General features: G+C 45.1%; 3 protein-coding genes across 3 annotated transcripts; 1 reads left to right on the top strand and 2 right to left on the bottom strand.

Moving 5' to 3' along the window:
• Positions 1-1205: 1205 nt before the first annotated feature.
• Positions 1206-11557, top strand: LOC311219389 (ceramide synthase 4-like; the record flags this gene model as incomplete). The annotated part of the gene is made up of 10 exons (XM_084302509.1): positions 1206-1372; positions 4037-4154; positions 5110-5228; positions 5727-5784; positions 6271-6321; positions 7089-7181; positions 7743-7871; positions 8156-8262; positions 10678-10822; positions 11476-11557. 10 exons carry the CDS (start codon positions 1206-1208, stop codon positions 11551-11553), a joined length of 1065 nt encoding a protein of 354 aa, XP_084158635.1. The 3' UTR covers positions 11554-11557.
• Positions 11558-13474: 1917 nt separating this feature from the next.
• On the bottom strand, positions 13475-19764 carry LOC311219388 (kelch-like protein 23; the record flags this gene model as incomplete). The annotated part of the gene is made up of 3 exons (XM_084302508.1): positions 13475-13794; positions 17695-18106; positions 18843-19764. The coding sequence occupies 3 exons, from the start codon at positions 19762-19764 to the stop codon at positions 13482-13484; spliced, it is 1647 nt and encodes a 548-aa protein (XP_084158634.1). The 3' UTR covers positions 13475-13481.
• A 1804-nt stretch (positions 19765-21568) lies between these two features.
• Positions 21569-25588, bottom strand: LSM7 (LSM7 homolog, U6 small nuclear RNA and mRNA degradation associated). Its single transcript, XM_084302463.1, has 4 exons — positions 25527-25588; positions 25224-25314; positions 23731-23802; positions 21569-22617 (listed from the first exon to the last, which is right to left on the bottom strand). The coding sequence occupies exons 1-4, from the start codon at positions 25581-25583 to the stop codon at positions 22475-22477; spliced, it is 363 nt and encodes a 120-aa protein (XP_084158589.1). The 5' UTR covers positions 25584-25588; the 3' UTR covers positions 21569-22474.
• Between the last annotated feature and the right edge of the window lie 7 nt (positions 25589-25595).

The following is a 25595-nucleotide window of genomic DNA, read 5'->3' as shown; positions in this document are numbered from 1 at the left end:
CTCTGAAAAACACTGGAAAGACTGTAGGAATCATAAGATTATCAAAGCTGAGACAAGATCAGGCTAGAAAAAGAAAAAGAAAAAAGAAAAAAAGAATAAAAAGTGCTGCCTGCGACTTCCCTGCTTAGAAGCAGAGGGGAGCCAATATCAGATGTCTTCTTGCTGAGGATGTGTCTCTAGAGGATTTATCCAAAACTGATGGGTGAGAAGATGTTATATAGCAAAGTAACTGAGTAACAGCAAGCCTTCCAGCTTGGGTGGTATTTGCTCAAGTGTCAAGAGGAAACTTACACAAGAAAAAGTTAAACCAGGCATTGTGGAGTACCATTTTGTTGTTGTTGTTGTTTCAAATCATCTTGTTGTCCAAAATTTAGGGAGGTCCCAAGTGGGAATGTGAGGAGCTTCTGACATCTGTAGCTTGACACCTGTACTGGTCAGATTGGTTAAAATATCATGAGTAATGTAATTATAGGAAACATGTATGAACATAACATTACGGCAAAAAATCCTCCTGGTTCGTGTATGAGGAGATCATGTCTTTACTGGAGTTATCCCAAAGTGTCAGTGAACACAGGCACAGGAGAAAACCTGTTGATAGTGCTTGGCTTTGAAGAGGCATTTGGAAAGATCTCTCACCAGAGATTTCACAGAATCACAGAATTTCTAGGTTGGAATAGACCTCAAAATCATCGAGTCCAACCAACCAATTTAATGAAATCCACCCCAGGTTACCATGAGAGACCAACAAATTTTTTGCAATTATGAATTGTTAGAGAAGCCCCATAAATGGGGAGCTGATTAATAGGTGAGAGCTTTGCAGCCTGGGAAGGAAAAGGTTGGTACGAAGAGGGGGTGGGATAGGTGCCCCTTCTGTTATTGTCACTAGGAAGAGACTTCAGCTGTCTATGCACTGAAGTATAATTGAAGACAGCCACCTCCTTGACACCCACTGAATGACTTTCTTGTACTAGGACATCTTACTCCACCTCTAAGCTCATGGGCAGGTCAGAACAAGTGATGCTATTTCAACTAGTTTAAAGTCGTAGTCATGGATTGGAGTGAAAGGTGTGGAGTGTGAGTGACGAGCTGTGGGGCTGGGTGTCCCGGAGCGCTGGAGTCCTGGCTTAGGAGTGAATTTTACGTCTCAGCTGTACTTGTTTTTTGAATCCCTGAGCCTCTGCTGTGCTCCCACAATCTAGATCAGGATGGGACTGTTAGAGGAGTTCTGGCACCACAAGTACTGGCTACCACCTGGAGCTACCTGGGAAGACATGAAGGAGTCTGCTGACGTTCGCTACCCAAAGCCTCAGGACCTCTTGCTCTGCATCCCTGGTGCCCTGATCCTGATCATTGTCCGATACATCTTTGAAAGGTGAGTGCAGCAAATCCAGCCTCTTCTGTGCTGTCATCTGTGTCTTGAAGGGTTGCTCTGGACTTCTCCTTACCCACCTCCTAACCACTACAAAGGGGACAGGGAATTCTCCCCAGGAATACTGAAGCTTTCTGCTTTTTGTGGTTTATGGCATTTGTATGTCAGCAATTTGCCCTGCCATCTCTCATTCCCATACCCGTAACATAACCTGTACTACCGGGAGTGAAAAGACAAGTCACTCAGCTGCACCTCAGCTGTGTGGGGGAATTCACCCTGGAGAGACAGATTTGGGCTCTTGAGAGACCAGCTGGGAGCATGCAGCACAGGATAAGGAATTTGCTGGGTACATCAGGGTTGGGAGACCCCAGATGAGCCAGGCTTCAGCCTGGTCTTAGAGGGTACTCCCAAAGATGCTGCATGAGTCCCCAACTTCAGCATAGAGGAAGGAGAGGGCAGCCATGGTTCCTGCAGCTTCTTGTAGGACCACCCTGTTCACACCACTCCTTCCCCTCAGCCAGTTCTGCCCTCCTCGCTCCTCCTGGCACCAGGGGTCCCCAGTTCATGTACTACAATGCCCTAGCTATGGGCATTCACACCTACCCAGCTGAGGGAAATGGTACTCCCAAAGGGGACCCTGCAAACTGACAGGCATCTCCTTGGAACCTACGTGTGGGAACAATCTAGGTCCACATGGCTGAGCGCAGGAGATGGATCCAGATTGGGCTTTGGGCCCCTTTTCCAGAAAGTGAGACAGACATGTGGAGAGGTCCAGCCCTCACCCAGAGGAAATCAAGGGGTTATCAGTTAAAGCAGGGCAGGGGCTGACACGGGCAGGCCTGACAAGATGCTGCCAGCCAGGCAGAACAGGACAATGGTGTGTGTGAAGCAGGAAGGCTGTGCTCAGCAAACCTGCCCTCAGCTGGAGCATGGGCCTTCTCCTGTGGCCCAGAGAAGCTGGGGGAGCTGGGGAAGCACTGTCCCACCTCTCTGGAGAGCTGGCTTTTGGCTGCTGTGTTCAGCTTTGTGAGAAGCTCTGGCAAAAGAGGCTGTAGGAAGAGCCAGAGAAACACAAAGCAGTCAGACCCCAAGGAAAGCTCTGTCCTGGGGATTATCAAAACATCTCTCCACTACCTGCAGGCCTGCAATGGCTTAGCAAATCCCATGTATTTGTGGGTCTCAAGAAGCTTGAAGTCTGGCCAATGGCCAGCACTGCACTCCCAAACAGGGTCTCACTTCCAGGTTAACTCCATATGTGGAGTGTCTTAAGAGCTATAAGGAAAGACAATGAGAGCGTAGCAACCCCCTCCCTCCCCCGCCTGGGTATCAAGTCAATTATTATTATAATTAATTATTGCTTACTGTTATTAATTGTAGTATTATAGAATCATAGTATCGTAGAATCATAGTATCATAGAATTATTTAGGTTGGAAAAGATCCTGAAGATCATCAAGTCCAACCATCCATCTAACTGCCAAATCCACCGCTAAACCTTGCCCCCAAGCACCATGTCCCCATATCTCTTAAATATGTCCAGCGATGGCAACTCCACCACCTCCATGGGCAGCCAGTTCCAATGCTTAACCACACTTTCGGTGAAGCAATTCTTCCTGATACCAATCTAAACCTCCCCTGGTGCAACCTTAGACCATTTCCTCATGTCCTATCATTTGTCACCTGAGAAAAGAGACTGGCATGCACCTCACAGCAACCTCCTTTTGGGGAGTTGTAGAAAGCCACGAGGTCTCTCCTCAGCCTCCTCTGCTCCAGACTAAACAACCGCAATTCCCTCAGCTTCTCCTCATATGTCTTGTTTTCTAGTCAGCTTCACTGCTCTTCTCTAAATGCATTCCAGCAACTCAATATCTTGCTGTGAGGAGCCCAAAACCAAGCACAGCACTCAAGGTGTGGGCTCACCAGTGCCAAGTACAGGGGGACAATCAGTTGCCTAGTCTTGTTGGCTACACTATTTCTGATGCAGACCATGATGCCCTTGGCCACCTGGGCACACTGCTGGCTCATGTTCAGCCAGCTGTCGACCAGCATCCTTGTCTGCCAAGCACCTTTCCAGCCACTCTTCCCTCAGCCTATGGGACTGTGTGGGGTTCTTAAGGCCCAATTGCAACATCCAACATTTAGTCTTGTTGACTGCACATCCCAATAGGATGTGGCCCATCAGTCTAGACTATCCAGATGCCTCTTCAGAGCTTTCCTACCCTCATGATCAACACTCCCACCCACGTTGGTTTAATCTGCAGACTTACTGAGGGTGCACTCAATCCCCTCATCAAGATCATTGATTAAAATGTTAAACAAAACTGGCATCAATACTGATTATATTTGTTAGTGTTGTCTCCACTGCACATCCAGCATTCCTCAGCATTGCCTTGGTGCCATTGTGTCTCTCAAAGAAGAGCACTGACCCAGTAGAGGCACTAGGCTTTGTATGTGCCCCTGAAGCAGTGCTGGACCCCTGGGGTTGGGTAGGTTTGCACCCAGTGGGGCTTTGGACTTCTCTGGCAGAGTGTGTGCAGCCAGAGCAGTGCTGAACCCCTGGGGTCCATGCACAGGATACGGAGCTGGCACAATCTTGCTGTGGGCTGGCCCTAGCTCACAGTGAGGGTGCCTATGTTCTCTCCTGTCTGAACTTTCTTTTTCTCTTCTAGAACCATAGCTCTACCCCTGGGCAGGAGGCTGGGTGTGAGCAACAAGCCGAGGCGCAAAGCTCAGCCCAATGCCACACTGGAAGACTTCTACAATCTGATTGGCAGGACCCCAAAGGAGGTGAGTGTCACTTGTGTCCCAAGAGCCCAGCTAATCAATACCTTCTTCCCCTACAGATACCCCAACCCAAGCACACCAGCCGCACAGGCATCACAGTTACTGCTAACCACCATGCTAGGGAAGAAGCAGATACTTCTGCACCTTCCAACATGTTGAAGAGCTACAATCTCGGCATCACCTGACTGACAGTTTATCAGATAGAGCAGATAGTGTGAGAGGTGCTGGCTTTCCTAATGAGCCATTTTGAGTAGTGCCTATAGATAGGACTCCTTTTTAGCAGAACTGCAAGTCCTTCAGATCATTATTCACATTGTTGCATGTTCCAGGATTTTTAAAATAATTATTGACTTAAATAGGTATGAAGCTTTGTCAACTTAATTCAAAAATGCTCATGAGCTCATCTCTACATTAGTTTTAATCACTGTTTATAAATCATAAGACTAGGTAGTTTTATTTGGACTTTATGCATAAAATAGAGCATGATGGAAATGGTGCTTTTGAGACTGAATACACAGTTGATCAAACAGCTGGATGTTTTATCTGACATTACTGAGTGATTCCTTATCACAAACCAAAACTTTTTTTAATCTTCATTTGTCATCTGTAGCTGATAATCATGTTAAACATACATCAGAGATGGAAAAAAAAAAAAAAAAAAGGTATTTAGGCTTTTACTGCAGATGTTGAATCCCATTGTGCATAGCTAGCAACATTTAACCAGGGAGAGCCTGTGGTAAATTCTGAACCTGTATTTACGTATTGCTGGATTGGAGTTTTAAAATGTCCAAAATGATTTGGGAGCTCACAACTGCAAATACAGCTGATCTATTTTTTTCCAAAGCAATGTGGTCTTCAGGGAAACACAAGCCCACAGGGCAGAGGTGGCCTCTTCCACCCACATGGGGGCAGAAAGCATCAGGAAGGCTAAGTCCTGTTTTCCTGACCTGTTTTCTAGGAGGACCTGATTTCTCTGGCCAAGCAAAATGACCTCCCAGTTAAAAAAGTGGAGACCTGGTTCCGGCACCGGCGGGCCCAGGACCGTCCCAGACTGATGAAGAAGTTCTGTGAGGCAAGGTAGGTGAGCCAGCTGAGGCTTTTGATCATGGAAACCTCCAACAAGGACTGCATGCCATAATGCTGGGAAAGGAACTTTTAAAATGGCCAAATTCCTTCTGACATCAGGAATTTGGGCACAACATGGACCACAGCAGAGCCTGGGTGGGCTGTAGATACCCCATTGCCTTAACAGCACATTTGTGCATGTGCATACATAGCTGAGGTACTGCAAATCTTTATCCAAATGAGTAGGCTCTCCCATGGGCTCTGCAGCTGCTGGGAGAGCACCTGGGAAGACATGATACCACATTTGTTTGTCTGCACCTCATCCTTCTCCAGCTGTTTCTGGCCTGCAGCCATTGTGCCTAAATGTGCCAAGTTTAGCCACTTCCACACAGTTGGGTGCTGGATGCAGTGGCCTGGGCACAGCCTGGTGAGCTATCACAATTCTGGAGGAAGTTTTAATTGCCCGTGTTTTTGTTTGTTTGTTTGCTTGTTTTTCTTTTTCAATTTTAGCTGGAGATTTATATTCTATTTCACATCATTCTTCTCTGCGCTGGCTCTTCTGTATGATGTAAGTATGTCAGCTGGGAGACACTGTGACGCGACACCTTTCCAGAGTTCCTCATTCATGGAAAATACGTCTGATGGTCCTCGGCCATTTCAAGGAACCCACTGACCATTTGTGGCCATGACTAGGGGTTAGACCATGGCTTCAGAACCAAATAAGGACAAATTTCAGGGATGTGGTATGGAAACATACCCAATCTAAATCCAGCAGAACAGCCCCCTTATCCAGGTACAAACCTGGCTAGGTGTCAGTAATGTGACCATGGTTTTCTTCATCCGACCCACTGTGTATCAACACCCTCCGTGGAACATTCTGTACATTCACTAACGACAACTGCATTTTGCCAAGCACTTTCACAAAGTTCAAAGGCAGATTGGCCCTACCACAGGCACACTGACATCATGTGTTTACTTAATGGCAACATGAAAGAGTACTTTATTATATGTTATAATGGCTATGGGTTCTTACTGCTGCCTTCTCTTTGCACAGAAGCCTTGGTTTTGGGACCACACTGTCTGCTGGCTGAGCTTTCCACAGCAGGTGAGCTGCATGTATATGGTATAATTCAGTTTGGAAGGGGGCTCAGGAGGTTTCTTGTCCAACCTCCTGCTCACAGCAGTCAGCTGTGAGCTCAGATGAGGTCACCCAGGTCTTTTCCAGTCCAGTCCTTCAAGGATGGAAACTGCAGAACCTCTCTGGGCAACCTATTCCAGTGTGTGACTCACGTGATGTGTGACACTGTGTGACACTCATGATGAAAAAGGTTCTCCTAATATTCACCTCCTGGCTCCAAGTATGCCCTCTCTCTCTCATCCTCCCACCATGCACCATGTGAACAGCCTGACTGTCTCCTTGGCCAGCTCCTTGTAGGTGGTCCATATGAAAGAGCAGCAGGAGATTCTCTCTGCCCTGAACAGTCCCCTCAAAGAGTTTCTCTGTAATACAAGCCTGGCTGGAAGCTGCTCCATGTGTGCGGCCTTGAAAGGGACCTGGCAGTCAGGACATCCCCTGAACTCTTGAACAGGAAGAGAAATGAGAGATGAGAGTAGTCTGACCCGCCGTAGAGGGGAGATCTCAGCTCCTCTCAGTCCCTCTGAGAGAGTCTGGGGCTTGTCCTGGCTTTGGAGCAGGCTGCCAACACACCAGCAAATGTTTCAGTCACAAAGGACAGGAAAATTTAGAAATGACCAAGCCCTGCTGACCTAGATGCAGTTTTCATGAATGCATTTTGCCTGGGAAAAGATTTGCCCTCTCCTGCTCCCTATGGCTAAGCAAGCGTGTCACGCTGCCTTTTGCTTGTGTTGCAGCCTCTCCTGCCTGCACTGGGCTGGTTCTACCTGTTGGAGCTCTCTTTCTACTGCTCACTGGTTGCCACCCTGCCTTTTGATGTGAAGAGGAAGGTGAGTGACAGCAGCACAGCAGCAACCCACTGGCTCGGTCAGTCTCCACCATGAGGCTCCCCCCTCCCACTGTCAGCACCCCAGGGACTCACGGAGCTCTGCCAGGCCTCAAGGCAGGCAAGGCCCCAGGCCACGTACACTCTCTTGTATCCTACCTTTGCATCTCATGACAGTCCCTGTGACTGGCCAAGGGACACCAAGAGATGGTCACTAGGTGGACATGGTAGTGTGGCCCTTTCCTGCCTTGCTCCCAAGTGCAGCCTGAACCAGAGGACTCTGGTTCAGAGTATTGAGAGAGGAACTTTGTAAGGAAAGTTTAATTCATGGAAAATACAGAAAATCTGTCTTCTAGCACACTTGCACCTATGTGTACCTCACTGGTATTTATCTGCATTTCTGCATGTAAAGTTGTTCCTTTGTCTTGGCTTTATGCATAACACTAGAGAACCACAGAACAGTGGGGTGCACTACTGTTTGCCATGTCCTAGATGCAGCAGCATCTTTGAACAGGTGCTGCCAGGTCAAGCTCAATGACTGACACAACCTCTCTTCTCATACCAGGACTTCAAGGAACAGATCATCCACCACATCGCCACCATCACCCTGATCTTTGTCTCCTACTGTGCCAACCTTATACGGTTTGGGATGATAGTCATGCTGGTCCATGATGCTTCTGATTATATTTTAGAGGTGAGTTACCTTCGCCTAGAAATGCTCATCTATTCTCTTGTCTGTGAGTAGCAGTGGGAACTGTGCTGACCCACACAGGTGGGCCACATGTATGTTCTAGTGCTAGGGCATTTAGGAAGTATCAGATTTACTGTTCTTGGAGAAAAGTGAGTACACAGGGGTGGGACAATCTCCAACAAGTCCAGTAACCCTTGCAGGACATGGGAAATCCCTGAAGTCTTTCAGGAGAGTGGTAACAGAAGAACACAGCCACATGGTATAAATGGCAATATGTTTCTCTACAGCTGGCCAAGATGCTCCATTACATGAAATGGAAGCGGGTCTGTGAAGCAGTCTTTGTTGTTTTTGCTGTGGTGTTCATCAGTTCCCGGCTTGTCATTTTCCCGTTAATGTGAGTTACGTTTTAATGTTCTCTAACCATGGGTGTCATGGACTATTTGTACTTCAGGAGAGATGACCCTCCATGGTGAGGGCAGGAAAGGCAGGGAACAGGACACTACAGGTAAGCTTAAAGATGAATCCAGATAGAACTGAGGAACCCCAGAAAAAGCCAGGGTTTTTACATATAAATTAATGTGGAGTCACAGTCTCTGCCTCTCCATTTCCAGGCTCTCACTGTCTCCTAGGCAGGGACTGTCTCTCCTCTGGAGCTGTCTCTCTTGCTGGGATAAGATGTCTATATACAGCTACAGCAACTGACAATTCATGAGCTATCATAGCATTGGGAATTTTTTATGACTACCTTTCTCCATCCTTGTAAGGTCACACCCACCACAGTCTGAGGGTAATCCTTCATCTCCTCTAATCCTGCTCAAGACCTGGTGTGACTCTTCCATCAAGTAGGAAGTGGCCTCCTTCTGTTGCAAACACTGGTTCGTACAAGAGAAGGAAGGTACAAAGTATGCTGGTTAGAATTTCCCAAGAATTTCTTCACAGACTAAGAAAGTCGTGCTTAAAGCATTATTAAGATAAAACTAATATAGGGAAAAAAAAGAAAAAAAAAAAAAGTAGGAATTTAAGGTGACCCTGCATCTATTTGAAATAAAACAGGACAGTGATGAGTTCAACCTCAGGATTCAGGAGGTCAGACACCGGACATGCTGGGAGTGTAAGAGCAGCATTATCTCCAGAAGTCACAGACACCAGTCTTGGAGAACGGTGTTTGCCTATACACATTTGACCACACTCCCAGCCTTTAACTATGCTAAAATTGTTCCCCCTTCTTTACCACTTCCAATTTGCCTAGCTGATCTGACTTACCTTCCCACAAATTCATTCCACAATACATGCATTATATATACTCTAAGGTTTCAGTTTTCTTCAAAAACCAAACGCTTTTCTTAGTATGCCTAAAAGGAGTGGGACATGTTACACATGCATAAGGACAAGTCTGCATAGGTGTCCTCTGTTCCTGCCTTGGCTCTGTACCAGCACTGACTATGCTGGGTTTTGAACATTGGTCCTGCTTCCCTTTAAGTCTGGATGCCTGTGAAGCTGACTTTGCATAACAAATCCCCAACTCTTTGGCAGTGAAACAGCTCCCTCAAAGGGAAAAGCAATAAAAGTTTGAGGCAACTTTTCTGAGAAGCTCAAATAACACTGATTTCAGTTGTCTACAAGAAGTCAAACAAATCCCAGTGACGTGCTGTATTGTAATGGAAGAACAAAGCAGATGGATGTTCAGGATCAGACCAAGGGTCCGTCAAGGTCAGACCCTGTTTCCAACAGCAGCAAGAAGCAGATGTTTAGGGAGGAGCATAAAGGCAGAGCAAACGGATGTTATATCCACCAAATGTTTCCCAGCTTGTAACATCTTAGATTTCATGTCAAAGATACTTGCAGAGGAGCGCACATGCCAGTGTTTGTTATTTCTCTCCTGCACCAAATTCTGTTCTGTTCTGTCTGATTTCCACTTCCAAACCAGATATTTATAAACATTGATCAGATCCCCACTCAGTCTTCTCTTCTCAAGGCTGAACAGACCTAGGTCTCTCAGCCTTTCCTCACAGGGGAGATGCTTCAGGCCCCGTATCATCTTTGTGGCCCTCCACTGGACTCTTTCCAAGAGATCCCTGTCTTTTGTGCCGGGGAGCCCAGAACTGGACACAGTACTCCAAATATTTTCCTCCCAGTCTCTCTGACTACTACATTCACAGAAAAGCTTTTAAAGCCAGTATTAAAATGACAGTAAGTTGCCCTTGGCCTCACCCCACGACAGAGGCAGTGCTTTGACCTCCCAGTGCTGCCCATGAAGAGGGACCCGTGGAAGTGGGCTGGAGATTCTGCAGGTGAGGAGCATGACTTCTCGCAGAGAGAGCTTCATGTGAACAGAGGGTCTTGCAGGGTGGTTTGTGTCTGCATGGTCAAGCCTGTATGTATAAAAGCAATGCCTTGGGGTACAAAAATATGAACCCTGAATGCTCTGTGGAGGTCTTGGGAAGCCAAGTTCTGTCTCTGGCCCAGGGAGGACCACTGCCAGATGGTGGCTTCCTGCTGCTTCTGGGAAGAATTGCAGATACACTTTGCAAACAGACCTATTTGCAAACACTATTGTATGGTTGGCAATTTTAATAGGTCTTCTCCAGGTCTTCTGGGACCTGTGATATGTTTTGTGAAAGATGGGTGAAGTCTTTTTCTGGGACAGAGCAAGAAGTCATTGAAGTGAAGCATGATTACACAGGCCTAGCACAGACTGGTTCTTCCCAGGGAACCCATGAGCCAACTATTTGCCCAGTAAGTCTTTTGACCCTTGTAATTAAGAAGACATGCAGACTAATTCATCTCTCCCTCTCTCTCTTTCCCCCAGCACATACTATTACTTTGTGACAAAATTTCAGATGTTCCTCCTAAGCTGTCTGATAAATGCTTTCCTGATGATCCTGCAGTTGTTGCACATTTTTTGGTCCTATCTAATCCTCCAGATGGTCTTTGGTGTCATCCTCCACGGTGCGGTATGAAAAATCTTTTTCTCCTCTGTGCCACCATTACTCATGAGCAAGCCTGAGATCCACAGTGATTCCTGCATGCCTGCAGGGAAGGGGTGGGAGAAGTGGGACTACTCAAAAAAAAACAGTCCAAAAGCTTCTGAAGGCACATGGTGAGAGTTGTATTGATACCATTGTTTATGGGATGTCATTAAAATTCAGTTTTCAGTGCACAAGAAGTAGCCATGACTATCGCCTTCCCAAATAACCAACTGCCCTCAGCAGAGGGCAGTAGTAGACTGAACAAATATATATTGACTTTCAGAGCTTCAGCAATACAAAAATAGAGAGGCATATATGCGGAATAACTATATGTAGAATTAACACTAAGTTATTTTCAGAAGGTCACATTACAAGATTATTATAAGGATTACAAAAAAAAAAAAAAAAAAAAAAAATTCAAAAGTCAGGAAAACACATAACAAACTCCAGGTAGTTCAAGTCAATCTCCCAAATTCAGGGACAACCACACTGATTTCAAGGATATGATCTCAGCTATTGTTTTTATTTTACCTCTCAGGTTAACATGCCAGTGCTCTGAATGAAAGCAAAACCAGTCCCCTTTAATGTAGCAAGACATCAGATTTGCAGTTTATTTAAATCATCTTTCTCTCCTACAGAAAAGAAAAGACGCAAGAAGTGACACCGAGGAAAGTGACAGGAGTGAAGCAGAAGATCTGGCAAAGAGCAAAGAGTAACGTGGGGCTCATTGCAAAATACCAAAAGCCAGACAGACTCTCAAAAGCAGGAAGGCAGAACAGGCCTGAGGGAGAGGCCAGACAGGCTCACAGAACCCTTTGCAGCAGTATACCTGAGGCATCATCCAACATCTAGAAGAAAGAAAATTTCATCATAGAGTTTCCAGGCAACAAGTAACTTCAGAAGATGTTTTCTTCACCTCTCCTGTTGGGAACATCACTTTACTAACACTCTATCCAGAAAAAAAATTGTCAATCAGCCAGACTCTCACTAAAAACAGGATAAGAGGGATTAAACAATCTGCTGAAGTAATAGCACTTAGCTGTGGTTATCTCAAAACCTTCCAAAAGGTTCGTAAAATAATAAATTACAACTGCTGAACATTTATCTGAACCACAATTTCAGAATATGTTGGCAGTCAGTGCTAACCACCTTATGAAAAAAAGTTGCATGTAAAAAACACTTGTTTTAACTGCCAAATAAGCTTCTAGTTGTATAGTCCAAAACTGTCAGGTCTGGGGGCAAGGATAGACCATTTCCACACATAAAGCCTGGCCAAGTGAGACAAGCTGTGTTTGCTGCGTGAATTATACAAAATAGCTCATGCATCTAAAAGGTTTTGCTAACTGAATGTGTACTTAGTGAAAATGGTCATAAAATTGAAAGCAACTGAAATTCTTCTGAAGGCACACTTTTCTACTAGTCTAAATGGAAACTTTCCATAGGGATGTATTAATGTTGTTGAGGTTTCATTTTTAAAATCTGAAAATAAGTGTTACAATGCAAACATTTTAATGGGATATTTTAAGGGTTTTCTCTATTTTGGATGACTCTTCACTTTGTAATATATTGTATCTGATGTCATTTTCAGAATTTATACTATAACATTGGATTTAAAGTTTATGTAGAAATGAATTATTACACCTAAACAAGCCCGTTTTACCTTGATTTTGCATGATGCAGATTTTTTTATCATCATTTTTTGAAATATCAGTAATGTCAGCTCATGTCAATCAGCAAATTTTGCTGATTGTCAATCAGCAAATCTTTGAAACCTGCTAGAGGTCTGATATTACCGATAATTCAAAGGCCCAAAAACTACAGAGAGACAATATATCATCATATACGTTTGTCTACAAGCAATATATAGAAACCTACAAATGTTGTCTTTAAAAGCTGTTTTCTACATAGGTTTCGAATATGCTTCCAAGGGGTCTGATATATTTTGCACAAACATTAGGGAAAATTAAACCATTTTAGAGAACTGCAAAGAGGTTGGGAATGAAGGATGGTGTCCCCAGAACAGTTTATCATTAAGAACCGTGGCCTACCTCCCAGATCTGACCCATCAAAGAAAAATATAAATAATTCAGGAAAGATATGTGAGAGAAAGGCAGAAGGAACTGGAGCCAACATGCTCTTGTCCTGCTGTTTCCTACAGCAGTGCTAAATCCTTAGTCCTGCCCATCAATCCCCTCTTCTTCATAAGCGATCTTTAATTAAGGGTATATGCAGGTCATATACTCCTACATTAGTTTTTTTAGTTGTTTGTTGTGTTTTGTTTTGTATCTGATGCCATGACTTTCCTGTCTCTCCCAACTGTTCAAAGGACAGAAAACTAGAGAACTTAGAGGACAGAACAGCCTTTTGTGTAACATCAACGCTGAGGCATTTGTGTACTCTTGTGTACACTGACCACTATTTCCAGTAACAACCTGCAAACTACATGTAGTCGCAAAGGTTTCGCTGGCTTTTGCTTCAATATAATTGCCAAGTAGAAAACAGAACAGCTAGAAATGAAACAGATCTATTTTTAAAATTAAAAATTAAAAAATAAAAATCGCAAATCAAATTTGATACAATGCAGTTCCCGTCATCTGTAAAGCACATGACTTTTTCTTTATGGTTATGTTGGATCTGGTATCACTCACACCCATGTATCAAACCTTCGCACAGAGACACAGCCACGAATAGGAAGGGGGCAAGGCAGTTTGTTTTCTATGACCTGGCACATATCAACATAGGGATCAAAGAGGACTACAATTGGGAGTGCACTGTTCCCCTTTCTCTGTCCAAGGAGATAAATTTGTCCATTAACAGTGCTGCATCCCATGAAGAACTTCTTGGTCAAGCATTCCTCATCCACACGAGTCCATTCATCTGTTTCCACATCGAATCTAAAAGCTCCCCCTCCTATGGTGTACAGAGCACTATTCAGTGATGTGATGCAGAGGTCATACCTGAGAGGGAATCACAGAATTACAGAAAAATTAAAGTTGGAAAAGACCTCCAAGACCATTTGGTCAAACCATCCCCCGACCACCAACGTCACCCACTAAACCATGTCCCTATGCACCAAGTCCAACCTTTCCTTGAATACCCCCAGAGATGGTGACTTGACCACTTCCCTGGGCAATCCATTCCAATGCCTGACTGCTCTTTCTGAGAAGAAATGTCTCCTAATTGTTTAAATTGTTGAAGAGTAGGGGCATGACGTTTCCATTTTTCCACTCACCAGGGACATTGCCCGAATGCCAGGACTTTTCAACTCAGATGGAGACAGGCTTGGTGACTCCATCAACCAGTTCCCTCAGGACCCTGAGATACATGTCACTAGGTCCCATAGACTTGTACCTGTTTAGAGTCATCAGGTGGTGTTGAACCTGCTCTTCACTTACAGTGGGTGGGACTTTGATCCGCCAGCCTCCATCTATGGTTTCAGGGAAATGAAAGACTTGGGAAGCCTGTCTACCAGTGCAGATGGAGGCAAAGAAGTTGTTGAGTACCTCAGCCTTCTCCATGTCAGTCGTTACCAATTACTCAGCTATAGAAACTCACTCCTAATATAAGAAATTAGCCACCTATAATTGCTCATACACTATTTTCACCCCTTGGTTTATTTTCACAAATGTTAAAGGCACACGGTGGCCTTTGGGGACTCCTCCTGTCCCCCCAGTGCAGCAGCCCGAAGGAAGCTGGGTCCTCTCTCGTGCTCTTCCTCAAGGCTCTGTGCAGAAGGGCTGCCACCTCTCGCACAAGGGCTGGGGGATGGGAAAGAAGCACTCACACAACCCCTGAGAATTGGCAAGAGTTGTTTATTGCCAGGACATCCTGCAGGTGAGCCTGCGGGATGTCTGTGGTGTTCGGTGGCCCCAAGCTAATGCTTGGGATGGAGCCTGAGCAATGAGTAGGGAGCTGGGCGGGCACTCCTGCGCTGCTGTTGGTGCTCTCGGATGGAAGAGAGCAACGACATGCTGCGGTAGTCCCAGGTCTGTTCTGGTGGAGGTGGATCCACTTCCATTTGTTCCTCCACCTCCTCTTGTGGACCCAGCTCCATGGGCTCCACAGTGCTTGGCAGAAACTCAAGCCAGTCTTTGCCCAGGACCGCCCAAACAGGTTGCCTTCCATTCCGAATGTTTTCAGGCCAGGGTGCCGAGCCAGGTGGTCGTCCAGTTCCGCCTCCAGGTCCCATAAAACTGTCAGCTTGATTTTCACACATGGATTTGAGGCTGCTGACAGTCTGATGGCCATGCCTGGGTCCCATGCTCTGTTCTGGACTGTTGGCACGCCTCTGCTCCCCGTGGCTATCTTCCCGATGCTCCTGATTTTGCCCCATGCCACCGTCACGCCTCTGGGAAGGCCCAGGCCCCCTTTTGCTGGGTGCTTGAGGGGCTGGCCTGTTCCCCGCGTCGTTGCGGTACCAGTGGTACCGCCGATATCTGTCAGTGGGCTGGGCAGAGGTCTCTCGAGCACTGATGTCTCTTGTGCTGCCGGCGCTCTCCCTCCGCCCACGACACATCTCCTTCGTGTTAGCTGCATTCCTTCTTGGTGCTCTTTCAGACGGCATCGCTGTCCTTGCACACCAAGAAGGGCCGCTTCTCGCTTTGATGCTTCTAGTCGTCCTCCTGCCGCTTTCGCTGGCTGTCAGAAGAGCTAGTCGCTGAGCGAGTGGTGGGCCAGTGGCAGGGGGCTTGTTTTATAGGGCCCACGGGGCAGTGGTGGCCACTGTGACCTCAGCAAGGCTCTGTGATGGAGTGGCCCACGCGTGGCCAAAGGCGGCTGTGTTGGGAGCAGCCTGGAAGATGCTCTCACGTGGAAGGAGGGAGGAGGGTTGGGGGGGCTGAGGGCCCCTTTTCTGGGGCTGGCTCCCCTGGGCCAGTTGGCCTCCCAGAGAGAAAGGCTGCCCCTCGGCCACAGGGACTGCCCTCCACCTCCCATCCTGTGCCATGGGTTTATTTTTAACACTGGTTTTTAGGTAATTTCATAGAATCATAGAATCATAGAATATCCTGAGTTGGAAGGGACCCTTAAGGATCATCAAGTCCAACTCTTGACACCGCATTTCATTCTATTATTTATGGAAAAGAACAGAAGCAAGGTGTATCTTCAGCCCTAACTCCCATGTGCGCTTTGTGCTCTGAGTGGAGGATTTTTTCCTCACATCACATCTAATCTAAATCTCCCCTCCATTTGTTCAAAGCCATTATTCCTTGTTCCATCACTACACTCTCTGCTAGAGCCCATCTCCAGCTTTCTTTCATCTGAACTTCAAGTTGCTCAGAGGCTCTAGAGGTCTAGGGACTCGAGACCTCTTCCCAAATAATCAGTATCCACAGTACACACCATTAGCTTCAGCTATCCCCTGCCCCAGTCTCCCCATCTCCAGTGACAGCAGGAACACTACCTACTCGTGTTTACTCAGGTTGCAAAGATATGAAGTGCTCCTACTCCTGCCCAAAAGCACAGCCGCTGTCCTATGACTACAGAGCATCATTACCACAATTATCGGCAAGCAAGAAATCAACATTTTATACTAAGCCTCATGTCAGTGAACAGCATTATCGGGGAAGCTTGCACAATTAAACCATAATTCAGTGGATGGATGTTAAGTACTTTACAGATGAGCAAACTAAGAAAGCATTAGCTGCAGGATTCAAGGGTGCCAGCTAGTGACCAGCGACGTCCTGTGTGTGCTCCCAGCACACAGGAGGGTCCCAGGCAGCCACAGAGGAGTCAGGAGGCCACCTCCTCCCCTGGATAATTCTTAAGATGTGGAGGAGGAAGTAGAGACTAAGAGGGGGAGACTTAAAGTCAGAGGCACTGCAGATAATGCAGGATTATGTTTGCTGGAAAGTGTCTTTATTCCTGCTGCAGAATGCAGAATGTTTGCAGTGCTGGCTCTGGACAAAACATCCAAAGCAGCACCAGCTACAGATGGGTCCTGCAGGGCCAGAAAAGCACCCAGGCTATCAGGAGATGCCATGGTTCACTCAGCTACATACCCACTTAGAACTGACTGAGAAAAAACACTCCTGATTGCTTTGCTGCAAGCTGCTAGAAATAGTTCCATATCTTGCCAATAAATCCCCACCACCAGACTAATGGACCATGGACAACTCCAGCAGTCTTCCATTGAAATGGAATTACTTGCACACACAAAAAATGACTGGAAATGGGTGTTGTGGGAACATCCATCTCCTGTCCAATGTGCTGACGCAGGGGAAGGAGGGAGGACAGGGACAGTTTGCTTCGAGATGTAATGGAGAGCTTGGCTCTTACACACTTGTGGCTGCATCAGCCCTTTACCACGGATCCCAGAGCTCAGGGATGGGAACCGGTCATCTCCTGGCAGCCAAAGCAGCAAAGGATGCCACTGGCTTCAGGAAGCTCTGCCTCAAGCTTTATATATTTCAAATACGGGTGACTTTTAGCTGTTTTCCACAGTCTGTGGATCGTTTCTCTTGCTCAAATAATTTAGCTTTAACCTGAGGCTGTGGGCTCAATCCTTGCTGTCAAAACCCAGCATGTAGCTTTGCATGCAGCCCCTGCAGGTATGGGGGAATACAGCATGAATCTCTCTGACTTTTAAATTCTAGCAGAGCTGCTTTATGTTTGTAGAAATCGACATAAATAAAAATATATCTGACAGGCTTTAATGTACATTTCTCCAGTATATCATCATCTGTGCTGGATTTACCATCTTATAACCCTCCACTGACTCCTTTCCAGGTTCTTTGCATCTCTCTTGTACTGGAATCCCAAAACTAGCCACTGTTCCAGGTGGTCTCATTGGTGCAGAGGGGAACAATAATGCCCCTCTCTCTCGAGCATCTCTCCTCATCAGGTCCCAGATTTCTTACCTTGGAAGCGGGGAAAATGAGATGACATCCCAGCTGTCCGTCTCTGTGTTCAGCCTTTGCACTCCACCATAGACGTGTCCATTTTCATCCAAACCACAGACCACATAGATCCTGGTCCCCACACTGACCGCATCTCCTCTCTCCACAGGTTGAACCATAGGACTCATGCTTTCCCACTGTGGGTCCACCAAAGCCATGCGCTCCACTTCTGCGATTATCCCTTCATCTGTGCTCCCTCCAAGTACATACAGGTAGAGCCCTGCTCCTACTGCACAATGGCTATTGCGAGACTTCTTCATGGCAGGCCCTTCCAGCCAGCTATTACTCAAACAATTGTAGATCAGCACCCAATCGACACTATACCACACAAACTCATCCCGGAAATATCCTCCTGTCACAAAAAGGAAGTTCCCTGGAAAGACAGCAGAGAAAAGGATCAGTTACACAAAGGCTAAAAATTGGTCCTGAGGGCTTTCTTTTTATTATTATTTTTTTTTCCTCTAAGCTGTACCAGTAGGCTGCAGGATGAGCAAAGAAAACGACTGCTCTTTGTATTAGCGGGCAATATTTGATTCCTCATCTGTCCAGATATGCTGGGCCCACAGGATGAAGCAACTCTTTCCAAGTTGGCTCCCACTATTGAACAGAAACATGAAAGCAGAAAAGAACCTCTGGGGATCTCACATCCAGCCTTCCACTTGAAACGGGACTATCACCAACACTAAGTAAGGGAAGTCATGGTTTTTGAGCTGTCTTGAAAGTCTCCAAGGACGAAGACATCACAACATTCACAAGTAAATTTATCTTAAAGGCAACTATAAATCAGCAGTCACCACCTGTCAAAACCAAGGCCAAAAAAATGCTTAAAGTCATTAGACTCACTCCAGATCAAGCTAATGTGAGGAGTCCAATACCAATACATTTATTGTTCCTGCTATAAGAAAAAATAATTCAGCCTTGCCTAACATTCTTCCAGGGCTATGGAAGACAAGGCCATTCCTTGAACACAAGCAAGGTTTTTGGTTATATTTTATAGGAAAAAGCAGCTGAATTTGCTGCATTTGAGACTCTAAATAAACCTCAGCTTTTCTTTGCGTTTGCTCAGTCCCACTTGTTGGCATCACTTGAGGTACAAGTCTGCAAGTTACCTACTGCTGCCACTGCATATTGCGTGAGGTTTCTGCGCTGCAATGGAGAACAAGCCTGCCAGGTCCCTGTTTTAGGTTGAAACAGAAATAATTCTTGTTGTTCGTTGTCATGCTTTCCTCCCAGGACATATAAGGTGTCATAGCTCCGACCAGCATTAGGACACAGCTTCAGATTTTGCCAGCTGGGTGGAGGACAGCTGTCTAACTTCCTTATTAGTCTGGAGAAGGTATCTGACTGTCCATGGCGCTTGCTGCGTTTCACCAAGACATCGAGGAAGGACAAACTCAGAAAAGCGACCCTGACTTCGCCCACCAAATCCAAGAAGTCTTCCTCCCTCGTTGCTGGGTCCTCCATTATCCACCTCATAATACTGTCAAAAACCACATCTTCTCGAGGAACAAATAGCTCATCACTTTTTAGGAAGTGCATCAACGTTTCTTTAGGTAGAGCCTTAAATTCTTCCTGACACATCACATCCCCCCAGTGGGTGAGAGCTACATTCATAGCAGATGCATGCAGCTCTACAAAGGCAAATTGCTGTGAGTAGGTCATCAGGCCCAGGCAGTTGGAAACATGCAGCTCCCTCTCCAGAAATTTCTCACACAACAGTTTCACCCTGTCAAACTGTAAAAAATCAGCTGTTTCCAGTAAGCTGATCACATTTTCTTGACCTATTAGCACTTGGGCTGTGCGAGTAAACTCAAGAAGTGCCTGAAAAGGTGCTGCATCGATCCCTCTGATCACTATATGGTGCTCGGTGCTCTCTCTTGCACCCCCAAAAAACATTGCTTCAAAATAACGGCTGTGCAGTGAAAGTGCCCTTCGGCTGACCTGAAAGAGTCTCTCTCCAACCTCAAGAACCGTGTCTGCAACCATTTCTGCCTGAGTTCCCAGCTCTTCCGCGTCTTGCATGGACTCCATGTCTGTTGACTGCTGACCAGTTAAAATTAACTCCGTCCCTACGCAGTCTTTACTCATGTGAGGTCTCTGGAAACATTATCCGCCCAGCTCCAGGATAAATACAAGATAAGCCAACCTTAGCCTAAAAATAGAATATGTTTTCCACCCTCCTGCTTTGCTTTTCAGCCTTTCCTGCTGCTTTCAGAGCAGCAATAGCAGGAAAGCTGTTTAACTACAAAGAGATAGATTTAATTGCCACCCACCTTTGCTAGGCAATACCAAAGTCAATTGGGGGAGCTGTTCTCCAAGCAAAAAGCCTAGACTAGGAGGAGGAGGGAGGTAAAACAATCAAAACCTTCCCAAGCACTGACTACACCTAAGGAAGTTATAGATTATCATTGAACCTGCTGGTAGAAGTAAAAAATGACTTATTACAATGCTTTTTATTTCTGAAAAACAAAAACTTAAGACTTTCCAAGAAAAACAATTTCCCAAAAGCTAGATCCTTCACCAATTTAACTTTGATATCAAATTCCAGATTGCTTGCAGTATTTGTTAAATATTTAGCTTTAAGCTTTAATAAGACATGGGGAGACGGAAAGAGCCCCCACGCAAATACCAAAGGCAGCCACGTACCTAGCCAGCCTCAACCTCGATGCACTAAACCAATAGTCATAGAATGAGCAACAGATCACTCGCTGATTCCACACTGTGGATTTCCCAGAGCATTTAGACCAAGCTGTTAAGTGGAGGGATTTGCACCCTGACTTTGAACTAGGGCTACTTACCCTAGTGGTTTTCAACAAACAGAAGAGTGCTACATGGATCTAGTACACCTATTTCTCTCTGCAGGTGAACAGGGGGAAGTGCCAATCTCTCCTGGTAACCAATGATAGAACAAGGGAATAGCACAAAACTGCACCAGGGCAGGTTCACACTGGATGTAAGAAAAAAATTCTTTACTGTGAGGGTGGTCAAACACTGAAATAGGTTTCCTTAGAGAAGCTGGTGATGGCCCATGCCTGTCAGCATTCAAGAGGCACTTGGACAATGCCCTCAATATGCTTTAACTTTTGGTTAGCGCTGAATAGGTCAGGCAGATGGACTAGATGATCTTATGGACTAGATGATCTTCGAAGGTCCCTTCCAACTGAACTATTCTGTTTTGCAGTATTACAAAAATATGTTGGAATGAGCATGACTCTACAGACAGCTATGGAAAACACTTGGAGAATTAACCCCTAGGAGCTGAAAATCCAGAAGCACTTGTTTATACAGGGTTTTATGTCACACTAGACAAATGGTCCCTACTGTCATAGCTCCCTGGACAACTCTGATGTACTGACCTTGCATCGACTTACTACAAGTTCCCAGTCATTTTAGAGTTGACCCAGGAAAAGCCATGAACAGGTTGTTGTTGCCAAAATGAACAGCCAGTACAGCCTGCCCTTGCCATGCTTTCTCAAAGATGTCCAGGAACAAGACTCCTGCTGCCACCAAAACCCTTCACCCAGCTACAACCTCCTTGTAAAGGGTCCACAGGAAACAGAAAGTAGCAGAAGCAGGTTGCCTACAGGCTAGATGCAGGCATCTTCTACAAGAGAGTCTAAAATGCCTAACAAATGCAGAAGTATTCACATAAGGGACCTGAAGCTATCATTTTTCATTGCTTTCCTGCCTTAGAATAGAACACTATTTCTGATCTGGTCACTTCTTGTTTTGCTGTGTTCACCCACCCCTTGAACAAACGTCTTTTAGGTTTAGAAATGTGGAAAAGTTGCAATGGCAGATGTAGACCCTTTTTTCAAACAAACAGACATTTAGAAACAAGTTAATTTGCATTTATTCACTCACAAGTCCTCAAATCCTGCTATTTGAAGTATAAAAGAAATAAAGCGTTCACTTACAAATCAAATTATTATAGCCATCCCCTCGTGGCTCTGTTATATAAAAATCAGCAGTATTTCCAGACACTGCCTACAACTGAACATGCTTCCTCTAAAGTTTCAGCTATCAAACAGACACTTCCGTAAGGTTCACATCAATCAGCTGAGACACAATCATGTGACAAGTTAGTCCAATTTTCCTGCAAAAGTGTGGGAGCCTTCCAATTGCAGATTTTTTGGGTTGTGATCTGTGCAACAAGTACTAGAAAATATCTTCTTAGCTATGTAGCTTGTATAGGTGATAAGGTACCATATGATGGAAGTATTTCTCCTGCATGCACTGGAACAAGCAGGAAAGAGACCAAAATCTAAAGAAGGAAGACTAAAACACAACACAAAATGCTTCCCAGCTGAGTCCTGAAAACTAAGAGGAAGAAAAACACAATCTAATCTATTTGGATCCATTTAGTTTAAAAACAGTTGTAATGTATTTAAAGATGCACAACATATAAACAATATTTGGGGCATTCTTTACTAATTTTAATGTGGTTGTTTCAAAATTCACAATATCAAGAAGATTTCTGACAATTCCTAGATAGCATATTCTCTCCTGTCAGCTCTAAACACTGTAGAGCTTCACATTTATTTGAAAAAAAATCAGAACTTACTTCTTGCATACCACACCCTATCCTGCACTTCTTATGGAAAACCACAAAAATAAAAGCTGTTTTTCACACTAACAAACACATGTTCAAACTCCTCCCACAAATCAGGGAGCTTCACACACACGGATAGTTTCCTCCATGATTTGTACCCCCGAAGTCTTCAGAGATAGCACAAAGCCATTAGCCATCCTGCTGCTGAATGAAAGGGTTTGGAATTGCTTCCATGCCATCCTGTGGACAGATGAGAACCACAGAAGTCCCTCTGCAGACCACAAGTCCCAGCTGACGTGTGTCTTCTGTTAATTTGTATTGATCATCTGGGTCTGAAAAAAAAGAGATCCATAGTTACAATGGCAACATAAGGAAGATAAACCAAATTTCCTCAACTTCAAAAAGCACAGATGTTATTTTTCCAGACTTCCCAGCTTGCTTTTTTTTTTTTTTTTTTAAATTGAGCACAGAAGACTACAGAAATAATGCAGTAACATCTGACATTTTCAGCACATTATTGCTTTATTAGCTTTCAAAGCAACAAATTTATCTTTTAACAAATTCACTCTTTAAGTCACCTAACCAAAAGCATAGATACAAAAGTTAAAAAAAAGGAAGAAAAAAAAGATCCTGATACCATTTCAAATGACCTTACAGACAAACACTTTCAGTGGATTGAAGTGAGACCTCATAGTGGCCTATAGCTTTCTCATGATGTGGACTGGAAGGGTGACAGGACCTGAGGAACAGCATAAAGCTGCTTCAGGGGCAGGTTGGGTATTAGGAGAAGGTTCTTCACTGAGAGACTGGTCAGGCACTAGAACAGGATCCCTGGTGAAACAGTCACAGTTTTAAGCCTGCTGGCGTTCAAGAAGATTTGGACAACGCTCATGGACATACGGTTTGATTTTCAGGCTGTCCTGTGTAGAGCCAGGAGTTGGATTTGGTAGACCTTGTGGGTCCCTTCCAACTCAGAATATCCTATAACTCTGGAAAAAAAATTATAGCTTTATTAGCTCTAAGAAGCTACAGAAGACTTTAGTTCCATGGGTATAAAGAGATTGCATTTACAGTACAGTTTATAAGACTATAAAATACTAATTCTTGCTGAAAAAATGCTTCTCATGCTTTGTGCAAGACTGGCAACCCTCCAGGTCAAAGGCACTCTGCCTATCTGAAAGAGAACGCTTCTTCATTCCAGCTTTATAGGACAGGAGTACCAAATAAAGGAGCTCAAACAAAGACTAGCAATGCTCTGCAACAGAAAATACACTTAACCTGTGTTATTTCATCCACTCATGCTTAATTCCTGTCTACAAGTCTCTGTTCAGGTGATGTCAACCTACCATTTTTGGTTATTCACTCACAGAGCCCTAAGTTTTCTGTTAAGCGAATCATTGGGGGGGGGGGGAAGAGATGCTTTACAGAGATAGTGTATTACTTACCTCTCATATATTCAATGGTACCATCAAGCACAAGGTTCAGTAGAGGGTCAAATCCTTTCAAGACACCGCTTGCTATTAAAAACCACACACAAAAGAATAATTAAAGACCAAAACCAGGAACACAGAAACGCAGAAGGTTGAGAACTCACTCAGTTCTCCAGATACATTCCCTTTCTCAAGCAAGAGGATCAAAAGAGTGACAAATATTAAACAGCACACTTTATCAAAATGCAGAAGCGTGAGAACCCAGCCTGTGTTGTATTCCAGTTTTTACAACTAATTACAGAACTGTTAATGCCTTAAAGATCATTTTGAGTTTTCAGCCAGTTTCATAAGCATTTTAAGAATATCTCAGCATAACAAATCAATACAAAGTCAAAACATTAAATAGGTAAAACAAAGACCCCTTACAGAAGTGGAATGTCAAAAAGGAGGAAAAACTTTTAATATCTGCCCTCAGACAATCCATTTTCTAGGTGCTTTTCTGGGATGTAACCTTTTCAGCATAAGCACTAGCTTTATAGGAATGCACTGCAGACAGTCAGTGGCTCTATTATAAAACAGAACACAGTTCTTCAGGACTGGTCACTAAAATTGCAGGACTACACAGATAGATCTCTCTTATTGAAAAATACTTGATTATCAGCATTACTATCATTGCTACCAGCCCAAACCAAGGAACAGACTCCTGTATCTGAGATGTTAAATGAAGATTATAAGAGTAATAGCATGATTTTTCTGAGAAGAAAATCTAAATCTTTAGACTCAACAGAATTGAACATTGCTCAAAAACTACCAAAAAACCACCCCCCCACTTAACAGTAGAGTACAAATAACCTCCAAAACTCTGTAAGCATCAAGGCCCAGCAGACTTTTAAATGAGATTTTTGCAAACAAATTCGCAAAGCTAACTTCCAGCATCTCCCACGCAGCATTTTGTTAGCTTTCAGACAAACAGGTGGCCTGCAGGTGGCACTATCAGATGGTCACGGATGGATAGCTGTAAATACGACAGGAGCAAATAAGGAAGGAAACATAACTGCTTTGGAAGTGATGGAGAGACATGGAAATACCATTAAACAATCTAAGAACTCCATGCACGTTTTAGCAAGCTAAGAGATGAGAGGGAAGCCAGGTGTGTGAATCATAACACCTAAGAATGTTTCTTTGTTGCTTTAAGAGCACTCTTGAAATGTAAGGAGTCGGGAAAAAGGAACGAGAACTAACAGAAGATGGAAAAAGGTGCACAGATGAAATACAGAGATAAAATCTCAGCCAGGGGATTAATAGAAAGATCAAAGGAGATACGCTTCGCACAAGTAAATAGCAAACTGTAATGAATGAAAGCACTCGTTATTCATTGCCTTTCCTCGAAAGAAAACAAGAAAGAAGAACGCAGCCCCAGAAGAGAAGGGAGTCATAACGTGAGGAGATGCACAGAGAACCTCACTCTGGGGGCACCCGTGCCCGGACCCAGCCCGGTGCCGGCTCACCTTCTCTCCCCCCTTGAAACTTCACCCGGATCGTTTTGTCGATGTACTTGGAGAGGTCCAAGATGCTCTCCTTCTTCTTCTTCTCCTTATCCTACAGCAGCGGAGCGGAGGCAAAGCTGGGTTAAAGAGGAGCCTCCCCCAACCCAACCCAACCCCCCTTCCCCCCCCGTCAACTTAGGCGCTTTTTACACCACCCTCTTTATAGCACCGCTACGGAAATCACCCCGAGGCAGCTACGGACGAGCGCGGAGCGAGGGGAGCGGTTGCCCGGCGCCCCCCGTGGCGGCGCAGCCCCCTCCTCACCGCCATCTTGCCCGCGCCGCCACCGCCGCCGCCGCCACCCCCGCCGACGTTCGCCATTTCATTTGCCGC

This window comes from Netta rufina (assembly GCF_964035555.1).
Source record: "Netta rufina genome assembly, chromosome: 28".
NCBI classification, from domain to species: Eukaryota; Metazoa; Chordata; class Aves; order Anseriformes; family Anatidae; genus Netta; species Netta rufina.
Note: the sequence above shows the minus strand (reverse complement) of the source record. Positions and strands in the feature narration are given on the sequence as shown.

Excerpts from the sequence above, each read along its gene's own strand:
- LSM7 (XM_084302463.1), bottom strand. The coding sequence starts at position 25,583 with ATGGCGAACGTCGGCGGGGGTGGCGGCGGCGGCGGTGGCGGCGCGGGC. Across the intron at positions 25,315-25,526 it reads GCGGCGCGGGCAAGATGGCG|GATAAGGAGAAGAAGAAGAA; the intron begins GTGAGGAGGGGG and ends CCGCTGCTGTAG. Across the intron at positions 23,803-25,223 it reads GTTTCAAGGGGGGAGAGAAG|CAAGCGGTGTCTTGAAAGGA; the intron begins GTGAGCCGGCAC and ends GGTTTTTAATAG.